Here is a 12,861-nt window from a genome sequence, read left to right on the forward strand (position 1 = left end):
TCTTAATGACAATTAATTGTTGAATAAATACTTTGAAACTTGTTTGTATACATTTTGTTTTCATCAGCTATAGAAGAAGGTAGAGTAAGTTCAGAATCTCATAAAATGTGATTTTCCAGGTGCGCTGTTACAAAAGTACTATTATTTATTATTGGGAAACTTCCAAAAAGCTTACAAGTATGACCATTAATACTTCAAGATTCTATCAAGATTTGGTAAAAGCGCAATTGGGAGATCCCATGACATGAGATTCTGAACTTGGTCTACTACTGCGTAACTTGAAAATGAACTTTTAATTTTCTGTTATTCAATTATTCAATTTTTATTTTAATTTTCACTTCTCGTAACCTACACTCAAATGAATGATTTTAAGGGAATATTATCCACAAATCCAGTGGCGTAGTCAGATTTTTATTACAAAACGCTTGCACCACAAATCTCTCACATTACCATATTTTCAGGAGTTATAACTGTAGAACGATTGAGCTGTTGACTTCGGATTTTCACTGTACAAATTCACTGGTGTTCTACTTGGTGATGACAGTGTTGTCAGATCTCAAATATGTCTATAATCTGAATGAAAATTACAAACAAATACTTTGTTTCCAAAATTGAAGTTGTTGTAACTTCGTTGTTAACAAATATTTTTTAATGAAAATTTGACAGTTTTGATTTATAACGACTACGAATCCAGTGGTGTAGTCAAATTTGAAAACAAAAATTGCCTAATGAACTTTTGCCGTTTTTGACAAACAAAAAAAACCATAGAGTGCCTACAGGGGTGGTTCCATTTTAAATGGGTCACACTGTATATATATATATATATATATATATATATATATATATATATATATATATATATATATATATATATCTATATATATATATATATATATATATACAATGCATCGCTTGGGTAGTTTAGATATCACCTGTTTTGTTTTCAGCAAAATTTGATGATATGAGGTTATGGGAGTATATTTCAAATCAAGGACTTGATTTAACGGTAGGCGGAGGTGTATTTTCGTGAGACAAAATCAGCGGCCCTTCTGGGGTTAACAAGCTTGCAAAATTCGATGGTTTCATGAAAAAATACTCCCGGTAATGTGTTTCTGCAAGGACTTATGATATTTTTAATGAAAATTGAATTAAGGGTAGTCGGGGGTGTTCTTTCGCGGGACTAAATCAGCGGCCCTTCTGGGGTTAACAAGCATGCAAAATTCGATGGTTTCATGGAAAAATATTCTCAGCAATGTATTTCTGCAAGGAGTTATGATTTTTTTAATGAAAATTGAATTAAGGGTAGAAGGGGGTGTATTTTCGTGAGACAAAATCAGCGACCCTTCTGGGGTTGACAAGCTTGCGAAATTCGATGTTTTCATGAAAAAATACTCCCAGCAATGTGTTTTTGCAAGGACTTATGATTTTTTCTAATGAAAATTGAATTAGAAGGGGGTGTATTTTCGTGAGACAAAATCAGCGACCCTTCTGGGGTTGACAAGCTTGCGAAATTCGATGGTTTCATGAAAAAATACTCCCAGCAACGTGTTTTTGCAAAGATTTATGTTTTTTTTTTTAATGAAAATTGAATTAAGGGTAGAAGGAGGTATATTTCTGTGGGACTAAATCAGCGGCCCTTCTGGGGTTAACAAGCTTGCGAAATTCGATGGTTTCATGAAAAAGTACTCCCAGCAATGTATTTCTGCAAGGACTTATGATTTTTTTATTGAAAATTGAATTGAGGGTAGAAGGGGGTGTATTTTCGTGAGACAAAATCAGCGACCCCTCTGGTGTTAATAAGCATGCCAAATTGGATGGTTTCATGGAAAAATTTTCCCAGCAATGTGTTTCTGCAAGGAGTTATGATTTTTTTAATGAAAATTGAATTAAGGGTAGAAGGGGGTGTATTTCCGTGAGACTAAATCAGCGGCCCTTCTGGGGTTAACAAGCTTGCGAAATTCGATGGTTTCATGAAAAAATACTCCCAGCAATGTGTTTTTGCAAGGACTCATGATTTTTTTTTTAGTGAAAATTGAATTAAGGGTAGTCGGGGATGTTCTTTCACGAGACTAAATCAGCGGCTCTTCTGGGGTTAACAAGCATGCCAAATTCGATGGCAGCTAACACCCCACCGGATTCTGATGCTGAGAATAATGACCCCGGTAATGTACCTGAAGGAACTGCTGCTGGGAATTTGAACAATGAGATAACGCCAACGTCTTCCCTTTTACCAAATAACTTTAGTTCATCATCCAAAACACTCCAGGACCAAGTCGTCAGAAAGCAGGAGGAAGAAAAATAATGTATGGCAAAAGAGCTAAATGCTATAGAAACTTAAAAATTATTGCCGCTGAAAATCAAAGATTGCGAACACAGAACGTTATAAAAAGAGATATTACAGAAAAAAAAACAAGTAAAAATTCAATACTAAAATAAATACACTTCTTCAAGGTGTTCAGGTACCGCAGATAGTGAGAAGAAAGCTGCTTTTTGGAGAAGTCCTAAATGAAGAACTTTCCGCCAATTTAAAAAAATTAAAAGATCATAAATCGAAACAAATATTCACTAAAGTTATTTCTGGGAAACTTTAAAGGAAATACAGGTTCTTACAAACAGTTTCTAGTTTCTTATCATACAGTCTATATAGAAGTCATAAAAATAATTCAAATATTATGTGTTTTAGTAGAAAAAAGAAAGCGGAGTTTATAAAACTCAAAACACACATACAAAAATTTTTTTTAGATGATGACAATTCAAAAGTTTGCCCTGGAAAAAATGATACCGTAACACGTTTAGGAGTAAAGAAGCAAAAAAGATACCTAAATAATTCTCTGAAAGTGTTACATAATACTTTCAAAAATAAAAACAACAGCAATGTGTTTTACGCATTATTTTGTGAATTGAGACCTTTTGGGTTGTTTTTCCCAAAGTATCAGCTCGAGATACCTGTCTATGCATTACGCATGAAAATATGAACCTATTAATTTCTGCCCTGAACAGAAACAAAATTATTCCACAGAAAAATTGTTATGAGGTTCTTAGTCGAATATGCTGCAGTACAGATTCTACACAATGCCTTAAAAGCGAATGTAGTGAATGTAAGTCACAAAAAATAATGTTTTCTTTAACAGATGGACAGAAAACTAAGGAACTATCGTACCAACAATGGAAAACCAGAAAGGAAAAGAGAATTAGTGCTACAACCAAAAAAGAAATAACAGTACAGAGAACTGTGAAAGGAACATTAGAAGCCACAACATACGAACTAGTGTGTGAAATAAACCAAGAGTACCTCCCTACATTTTTATACCATACGCATATGTTCACCAATCATCAGAAATGAAAAAGCTGAAAAGGACATTAAAGAAAAATGAACTGTTCTTTCACATGGACTCTTCTGAAAATTACTTGTGCAAATATGCATGTGAACCTCAATCAGTACATTTCGGAGCATCTAGGAAACAAATAACTTTACATACAGGTGTTCTGTATTATATGGAGCAAAAAGGAAGGTTTTTGTACAGTCTCTGCATGTCTTCGACATGATGCTGCTGCAGTTTTAGCAAACATTTGTCCTGTTATTGAACATTATCAAACTAAACATGATATTGATAATATAGATATTTTACACTTCCTTTCCGATAGTCCTAGTACACAATACCGAAACAAAAAAATGTTTTATTATATTCAAACTTACTTGCCAATATTGTTCCCCAACATCAAACAAATATCATGGAATTACTCTGAAGCAGGACATGGAAAAGGTGCCCCAGACGGAATTGGAGCTGCAGTTAAAAGATGTGCTGATCGATTAGTAGAATTTAACACCGATATAGACACTTTTGACAAGTTTTCCCAAAAAGTTACAGAAAATTTGCCCAATATTTATATTTGCGTTATAGAAGAACAGGATATTCAAAAGTGTAAAGAAGTATTACCAAAAAACATCCCATGTTGTGTAGGAACAATAAAGACACATCAAATCACATGGAACAGAACAAATAATAAAATTATATTAAACTCTTTAACCTGCTAAGAGTGCAGTATTGGCGAGAAATGTACACACAATTTTATTTTAGAGGTGAATTTGTTTCCCAAAGATATACCAAGATTAAATGATCATAATAATGATTTAGAAGTGAATTTGTCACCCGAAGATATACCAAATATAAATGATCATAATGATTTAAAAGTCAATATGTGGATAGCTGCTATATATGATGACAAATGGTACCCAGGTAATTTTCTTCAAAATTTTGCTGTGCATTTACTTAATAACAAACTTTTATTTTGTGGCTTTTATTTTTTTATTAGGATACTATTATTGAATATTAAAATGTTTTCAATGCCTTTGTTGTACATTAAATAAACCTTTTAGGCATTGTTGAGCAAATCAGTGAAAATAATGTGACAGTTAATTTCATGGCACGAAGTGGAAATCGCTACTACTGGCCATTAACTACTGATTGCCAACAACTTGGTGTGAATGAAATATTATGTGTGCTGAAAGAACCTCCAGTTCCCGTATCAAGTAGATTATTCCAAGTTCCAACTTCCCAAGAAATGACCAGAAACTTAATCTTGTTTTGAAGACTAATATTTTTTATTAAATGTATTTTTTGTTTATAAATAAAAAAGGGCCCTATGGATTTTTTGTGTATTTATTCTAATATATTTGTCATTAACAAGCGCTTTTTCGTCATTTACGTGCTTTCAGTCATTTGCGTGCATTCTATCATTTAAGTGCTTTTTGGAAAACTCAAAATTCAAAAAAATTAAGCTTCAATTACTACCAATCAATATTCATGACTACCAACTGAATACCCTAGATTTTTTTCAAATTTTTCTATTCTCGTTACCCGTATGTTATGGCGTTCAGAAGGTGTGGAAACTTTTTTTTTTGAGTTTTGTAAGAAGTATGAACTCGGGGTAACATTGTTTCATAAGTATTCGTAAGGGAGCAGGAATTTGGATGACTTCAATAGACTAATATGGCATTAACGAAACTATGCCCAACATTGTGAGATCGAACGATCTGGTTTAGACTTGAAATGAATGTAATTTTTTAAAAGAAACACTATTAAATTACACCACGAAAATGTTAGGTTTTTGATTGATTGATAATATGTTCATTGTATAAGAATAAAAATTCTCGTTACAAACACAATGTCACAAATAAATATTAATAACATGAAGAAAAAATGTATGAAATGTAAATGAATAAATTAAAATATAATAAATTACATACAAAATAAAATACAATTTACAACATTTTTCAATAATTCAAATACAAAAGTGACACCACAAACATTGTAAATTGGTCCACTATGAAATTATAATATTCTTCTACCAATACAAAAATCACACAGAGTAGCAATCACAAAAACAAGGTTGTAAAAGTTTTCCACATCTTGAAATGTCTGAAAACCTGATAAAAAATCACCACAATCATTTCGAAAATGAGAAATTTTGAAAACGTTTTGTTGATATTGTAGATATTTGAGTAATGGATATATGTGGGAGTATTCGTTAGTAGTGTACACCACAAGGAAGAATTATTAGTATTCGAAAGGAACAAAACATACTAGTGTTTTTAATTGACTAACATCAACCTTATTATCAATAATAAAAATGTTTTAGAGACATGGTGAGTTTATTCCAAATATTGTTGTTTTCAATTGAAATGTTTTATTTTTTTATGTCCATAAGGTACAGAATCAAAATTTTCAACACATTTTCGTTTGGTAAAGTTGGTTCGGAAGACTTTTGTTACATCTTTGGTGATGACAGAGTGTTGTGATGGGAACCAGCAATTCTATAAATCAATTAAAAATTTCTTTTTTTTATTACTCTCAATGACTTTCCTAATGGTTTCCCAATGGTTTTTATTGTTCTTTGTTACTTATCGAAGTCACATAAACAACGTTTCGAGTGACAGTTCAATTAGTTTTAGATTTTATTACAGTTTGCTGGAATTGTTTCAATAAAACTATTTGAAATAAGCGCTTTCGGGGGTGTCAGTTGCTGAGAACCAATATCAATAATAACCTAAGTAAATCACTTCTACAGTTATCATCAAAAGTAAGAATATTACTTGAAAACGAAATTTTGTTGCAACTCAGCCCCGAAGAAAATAATCCTCAATTTCAACATAATGTAAGTACAATTTTTAAGTTTGTTTCCAGTTTTTCTTCAAACATTATAATGTAGTTTCCTGTTAGATGGATAATTTACATTTTTTTTCTTCAATAATTCCTGTTTTTGTAGTACATTTAATCTTGAAACTAGTTATTTCAAAACTTAATCTAGATGTTCAAAATGTTTTTTTGTTATTGAGCATTCTTTACTAAAAAATATGTATGAATTTATGTTTTTGAATCTTCATAGAAATTACTCATATTAGTTCATTTGTTACAGAAATCATTGACCAGTCATTGCGACCCAACTCCGAAGAAAATATTCCTTTATTTCAACATGATGTATGTACAATTTTGAGTTTGTTTCCAGTTTTTCTTCAAATATTATAATGTATTTTCCTGTTAGTTAAATAATTTTTTTTTCGATAATTCCTGTTTTCGTAGTACATTTAATCTCAAAACTAGTTATTTCTAAACTTAATTTTGCTGTTCAAAATGTTTTTTTTGTTATTGATTATTCATTACCTACCTAAAAATTTGTGAATTTATGATTTTGAAACTTGATAGAAATCACTCATATTATTTCATTAATTACAGAACTCACTGACATCAATCACTCCCGAATAAAATAATTCTATATTTAAAATAATGTAAGTACATTTTTTTAAGTTTGTTTCCAGTTTTTCTTCAAATATTATAATGTACTTTCTTGTTAGATCGATGATTTACATTTTTTTCGATAATTTCTGTTTTCATAGTACATTTAATCTTAAAACTAGTTATTTCAAAACATAATCTAGCTGTTGAAACTATTTTTCCTTTATTGACAATTCATTACTTTAGAATTTAGAATAAAAGAAAATACTTTTGTCTAGTCTCTACTGAGTTTATTTATTTGTTACGACTGGTTTCGGCTTATAAGGCCATTTTCAAATAACTACATATATATATTTAATCTAACTGGAGTTTTTATCCAAACACCAAACTGTTTTTATAAACACCTCGACACGTGTTTCGATCGCCAAGTGATCATATTCAAGAGGAAGATTAAAACTCATGTCAACATGAGTCTTTAAATAGTGTGAACAGGTATCTGATATAGGTACCTGGATTCACACGTTACCAATATTACAAGCACTAATACTCTTCTAAAGACTCATGTTATAAGCCGAAACAGGTCGTAACAAATAAATAAACTCGAAACTACACAAAGTTATTTTTTTATTCTATATTCAACATGAATTTCTACAAACTAAATAGGTCATCAATGGAACGATTCATTACTTTTAAAAAAAAATTATGAATTTATGGTTTTTAAAATCTTTATAGAAACCACTCATAATGTTTCAATTGATACAGAAACATTGAACAGTCAATTTCAATGCAACCCCGAAAAAAAAAACTTAATACATTTTTTTTTTACTTTTTCGATTACTATGATGTATTTTTAGAATTCGTTCCATTTCGAGAAATTTCATAATGTGGTAGAGAATGAATATGATATTTATACTTTCTCATTTAAATAATTTTTTATAACCATTTTCACCTGTCTATGATTTCTTCAATCTGTAATGAAACTATCGTACACATGGAGGGAGTTCTTTGTATTATTATTATTACTATTATTATTAGTTAAGCGATGTTGTCTATTATTTTTGAATTTTTCATCTGTTTCAGGGATCAACAAAACAAAAAGTCTATGTTGTCCATAGTGTTGAGCTTTCTGACATGTACGATATGCTGTGAGGAGTTTTTCAAAAACTCCAGAAAAATCCTTCAACGGGCATTCTCTATGCGAAGAATGTTCTGCGAGAGTAGAGGCATGTCCGGAATGTAGGGTCGCGATGGCTGTAGGGAGAGTTAGGAATAGATCTCTGGAATCTATGAGGGAAGAACTACAGGCCACTTCCAAACGGGTTGTCCTATTGAGGATGTAAGCCCAAACGGTTCCGAAACATCGATAATTTCGAAAATAGGGTGGAGTATGAGTTAGTTTCACAGGCAGAAATTATTCCGGAGCCTTGGGAGTCAGTCAGAACAGCCCTCCTCTCTCTACAAATGGAGCACCAAACACCGGTCATTTTCGTAGTAGATAGCGAAAGTGAAGATGAACCTGAGCATTTATCGTATAGTCAATTAATGGAATCGGCACTATGGACAATCCACTGTGGGATGCCAGGGCAAATGTTCGATAATCAATATTAAGTATGTTCTTGTGTAGTGCCGTTTCTGGGGCTGTTGGTTATGCTGAGAAATCGGGATGGATGTCGACCAGGGTCTTTCTCAAACTGTTAGAGCATATACAAAAACATACGAACAGTAGCATTTCAAATAAAATTCTACTGCTGATGGATAATCACGAGACACACGTTTCTATTGATGCCATCTTGTATGCAAGAGAACACGGAATTGTATTATTGTCTTTCCCGCCACATTGCACACATATAATGCAGCCACTGGATAAAGGAGTGTTTGGTCAAATCCAAATGCAAGATTTCTTTCAACGATTTCATTCTGTCGAATCCTGGTAAACCAATAACTATTTGTGATGTTGCCAAGTTGTCAGCACAACCATATCTGCAAACATTTACTCCCTGTAATATTATAAGTAGTTTCAACAGTACTGGGTTATGGCCTATTAATTATCTGGTTTATAAAGACGAGGATTTCTGTGCCTCATTCGCAACAGACCGTCCTCTTGAAAACAAGGATGGGGAGCCCTCTGCAGAAATTGTCGATACAAGTATTGTTGTTCAGCCTCATTCCAATGATCAAATTCAATGCTCATCTAAAAATCACGCAGTAGAAGATATAGTTAGGGATTTGTTGAACATAATAATACATGAAGCTACCAAACCAAAAATTAAAATACTTTCTGTTGTATCTATTGTCAAACCGTCATTATGAAACCCCTACCGAAGGCTGGTCCCAGAAATACAAGCAGAAAATCGAGAAAGGGAAAATCAAGAATTTACACCAGTACTCCGGAAAAACAAAGAAAAGAAGAATTGGAGAAAGCCAAACTGATGAATGTGAAGAAAACAAACACTTCGAGAAAATTGGTGTCTGAATGTAGGGGAAAAAAGGGCAATGAGAGTCAGGAGGCAATGATAGTCACCGTTCTAACATCTAGACGAAAGATGCTAAACAAACGAATATCGTCCTAAAAGACTCGATAAGCGACAGCTTGCGGCCCCTCGCTCGCCCGTTCAGTTCGCGTTCGTCGTTTGCAGGAGAAGGCCGCTGCGCAGTTTCGCGCGCTTTTGATGTCATTTTACGTGTGTACAAAATAAGTGGTAAGTACATTATTACATGAAAATTAAATACTTAGAGTAGACTATTGTGTGTCTATAAGTTCATTTTATCGACTTAATCAATATTTCTGGTATTTCAATAGCAAGTTTAAAGTTTATTTCATTATTTTACCCATTTGGTACGATCAGGCAATAAGAGTTACTGCAGTGCGGGCAATGAGAGTTGACTCCCATTGCCTGCAATAATTGTAACATACCTAAAAAAACTAATTCTTATTATTTTCTATTCCAGAAATGCCGAAAATAGGTCCCAGGTCCACAAGGAAGGCTCAGTGGTCGTCTGAAACTCTTTTAAAAGCTGAGGTTCTTATGAGTGAAGGGCATTCCATGAGAAGCTGCTAAAGCCATGAATATACCGTTCTCAAGCCTTCAAAAGCATTTAAATCATAAACATTCATCGGAACCACGTCTTGGGCGACTTCCTGTATTCACAGCAGATGCAGAAAGGGTTTTAGCAGACCGAATAAAATACTTATCTTCCATTTTTTATGGTGTCACTGCCAATCAAATAAGGAAAGCAGCATACCAGTATGCTGAAGAGCTTAAAATTTCACACAATTTTGAGACGAGTGCTAACATGGCTGGACGCGACTGGCTAGATGGCTTTTTGAAAAGAAATAACATCTCAGTTCGGAAACCAGAAGCTACAAGTATAAATAGAATAACGGCATTCAATAAAGAAGAAGTTCAACTGTTCTACAGCCTATTAGGAGATCTAATGGATAAATATAAATTCACACCTAATCATATTTATAACTGCGATGAGACAGGCATTTCCACAGTGCAAGATCCCGGTAAAATATTAGCTCCCAAAGGCATGAAAAGAGTAGGTTCCATTACAAGTTGAGAAAGAGGAAAAAATATTACACTCTTGTGTACCATGAGCGCTGTTGGTGGTTTTGTCCCACCAATGTTCATCTTTCCGAGAAAGAGAATGACTCCTCATCTTGAAAAAGACGGTCCTGCAGGAGCTATATACAAATGTTCAGATAATGGGTGGATTAATGAACAACAATTCTTTGAGTGGCTGCAACACTTTACCATGCATACAAAGCCATCGTCGCAGGAACCTGTTTCATTAATACTTGATAATCATGCCATTCATACTTCTTTAAAGACATGAATTTTGTGAAAAAAATAATATACATATGCTGTCATTACCTCCACATACATCTCACAGGATGCAGCCGTTAGATCTCACATTTTTTGGTCATCTTAAAGCTATGTACGAAAAGGAGTGTGATTTATTTTTGAAAAATAACCTAGCAGAGAAGATAACTTCATACGACGTGGCTGCTATTTTAAATAGAGCGTATTCTACTGTGACCTCTATAAATAAAGGTGAATCAGGATTCCGGGCAGCAGGTATAATCCCATACAATCCGATTGTCTTTACTGACGCAGATTTTACTGCAGCTGAAGTCTTAACCCAATCTTAAGTAATAATTCAAGATACTACAATGGTCATGCCATCTACGTCTGGTATAACAGATCCTGTACCATCTACATCGTCTACAACAATACATCCAATGCCGTGTAATTCATCAGTTGCAAAAGATTTAGCAACAACATCAACCATAGCAGCCGATCCAATACCATCAACATCATCTGCAACGTTAACTTCTGGAACATTAAGTCCTATTATTGAAGATCTGCTTCCATTACCTGTCAAAATGATTTCTGAGATGCCCATAAGAGAAAGACAAACGAAGCAACATGCAAAAATTATGACATCGACACCAGTCAAAGATAGTCTTGTTGAAAAAGAAAATAAGAAAGCATCTAAGACAACAAAAGGAAAGAACCCTGTGCCAAAAACTAGCAAGAAACAGAAACCTAAGAAAGATATTGTGAATAAGGCCAAAAGGCGCGTATTCACAAGATCTAAACACTTCTTCAGAATCAGATATTCCTCTTAATCAGTTATGTGACGATGATGAAGATGACGACTTGAATAAATGCTTAGTATGCGATGAATTTGGTCGCAATAATGAGTTATGGTACAGATGCACTTCTTCTGGCTTATGGGCACACGCTAACTGCATAGGATTGGACTCGCCACAAGATTACGTATGTGACCATTGTTAGGCTAAGCTGACTCTCATTGTCCCCATAGTGACTATAATTGCCCTCATTTGTGAACAATGGTGGTCAAAGGTGATTTTTTTAAAAAGTTTAATGGCAATTAATATATGATTCCAAAGGTAATGAAACTGTCCAAGACTGATAGTGTGACAATTAAAATACATAAAAAATTGATTAAAACAAAGTTTAGGTGAAAATTGTGTGTTTTATTTGATAACTTGCTTAACTGACTCCCATTATCCCCTTTTCCCCTAAACCAAAGAAAATGCAAAGTAGTAAGCAATCAAAGAAGAGAAAAAAGAATAAAACAGTTTCAGATGACATCTCGTCATCATATTCTGATATAAATTTACCTTTAACTGCCACGAAAATTATAAAAAGGAATGATTCATCTGATTCTGATATTGATTTAGATTATAGAAGTGATGATGATGAGCTCAATGAACTTTTAGATGACGAGAAAATCCTAAAAGATGATTATCTATTAGTGAAGTTCCCAACAAAAAAAAAAGATCCTTGCATTATGTTGGGAAAGTGATCAATGTGATGGAAAATGAGGAATTCGAAGTAACATTTTTGAAGAAGTGTATACAAGGATTTGTTTATCCAGAAGTTGATGATATACATTTATTGAGAGGAAAGACATTGTATCAAAGTTACCTAAGCCTATGACAACAACGGGGTCTTCAAGAATGGCATCTTTTCTTCAATTTAATGCAAAAATTTTTCGTTACGATGTTAATTATTGTTTCATGGTATTTTGTCAATATCTTTATATGGAAAGTAAAGCAACGTTGAAAAAAATGCATATTCGTCCGAGCCTACCCCAATCCTGTTCGAAAGTGCCCCACCTTGGGGCACTTGATATCAATAGTATTCGATTATACTTGAATGTTGAAGTTTATCCATATGAGCGTTGGAATTTGAATTTCGATAAAAAACGTGATGCTCCTGCTTATTATGCTTTTGAGAGTTTCCAGCGAAGTTACTATGATAAAGATATGTGTTAGAAATTATAGGATAAATTATATATCTGGCAATGATGCCAACACACCCCTCGCGCATAGAGAGATAACAGTTTTAAGAGTTTTTGGGTAGTTAGTCAAGTGTGACGATGGTAACACGTTAGAATAGAAGACAAACAGTGCATACATTGCACATTGTGTAATATTTGGAAATATAGTTTGTAGTAGTAGTAGTAGTAGAAAGTACTTGGGCTTTCATTAATACTAGTGAATAATTATATACAGTCCACATTGGTAACGGGTTAAAACCCTAACATTTGGTCCTTCGAGCCGGATTTGTTCCTGTGAACCGGATATATT

General features: G+C 33.3%; 1 protein-coding gene across 1 annotated transcript; it reads left to right on the top strand.

Moving 5' to 3' along the window:
* Positions 1-3,326: 3,326 nt before the first annotated feature.
* On the top strand, positions 3,327-4,835 carry LOC141486243 (uncharacterized). The gene is made up of 3 exons (XM_074183972.1): positions 3,327-3,481; positions 3,513-4,238; positions 4,379-4,835. Exons 1-2 carry the CDS (start codon positions 3,340-3,342, stop codon positions 4,034-4,036), a joined length of 666 nt encoding a protein of 221 aa, XP_074040073.1. The 5' UTR covers positions 3,327-3,339; the 3' UTR covers positions 4,037-4,238; positions 4,379-4,835.
* Positions 4,836-12,861: the final 8,026 nt, after the last annotated feature.

Source organism: Leptinotarsa decemlineata, unplaced genomic scaffold, assembly GCF_025532065.1.
Source record: "Leptinotarsa decemlineata unplaced genomic scaffold, Ldec_3_MD MMD2_tig00026347_RagTag_RagTag, whole genome shotgun sequence".
NCBI lineage: Eukaryota > Metazoa > Arthropoda > Insecta > Coleoptera > Chrysomelidae > Leptinotarsa > Leptinotarsa decemlineata.

Bases quoted from the DNA above. Each gene is read 5' to 3' on its own strand.
- LOC141486243 (XM_074183972.1), top strand. From the start codon at position 3,340: ATGAAAAAGCTGAAAAGGACATTAAAGAAAAATGAACTGTTCTTTCAC. The intron at 3,482-3,512 runs GTGTTCTGTATT...GCAAAAAGGAAG, and splicing joins ACAAATAACTTTACATACAG to GTTTTTGTACAGTCTCTGCA.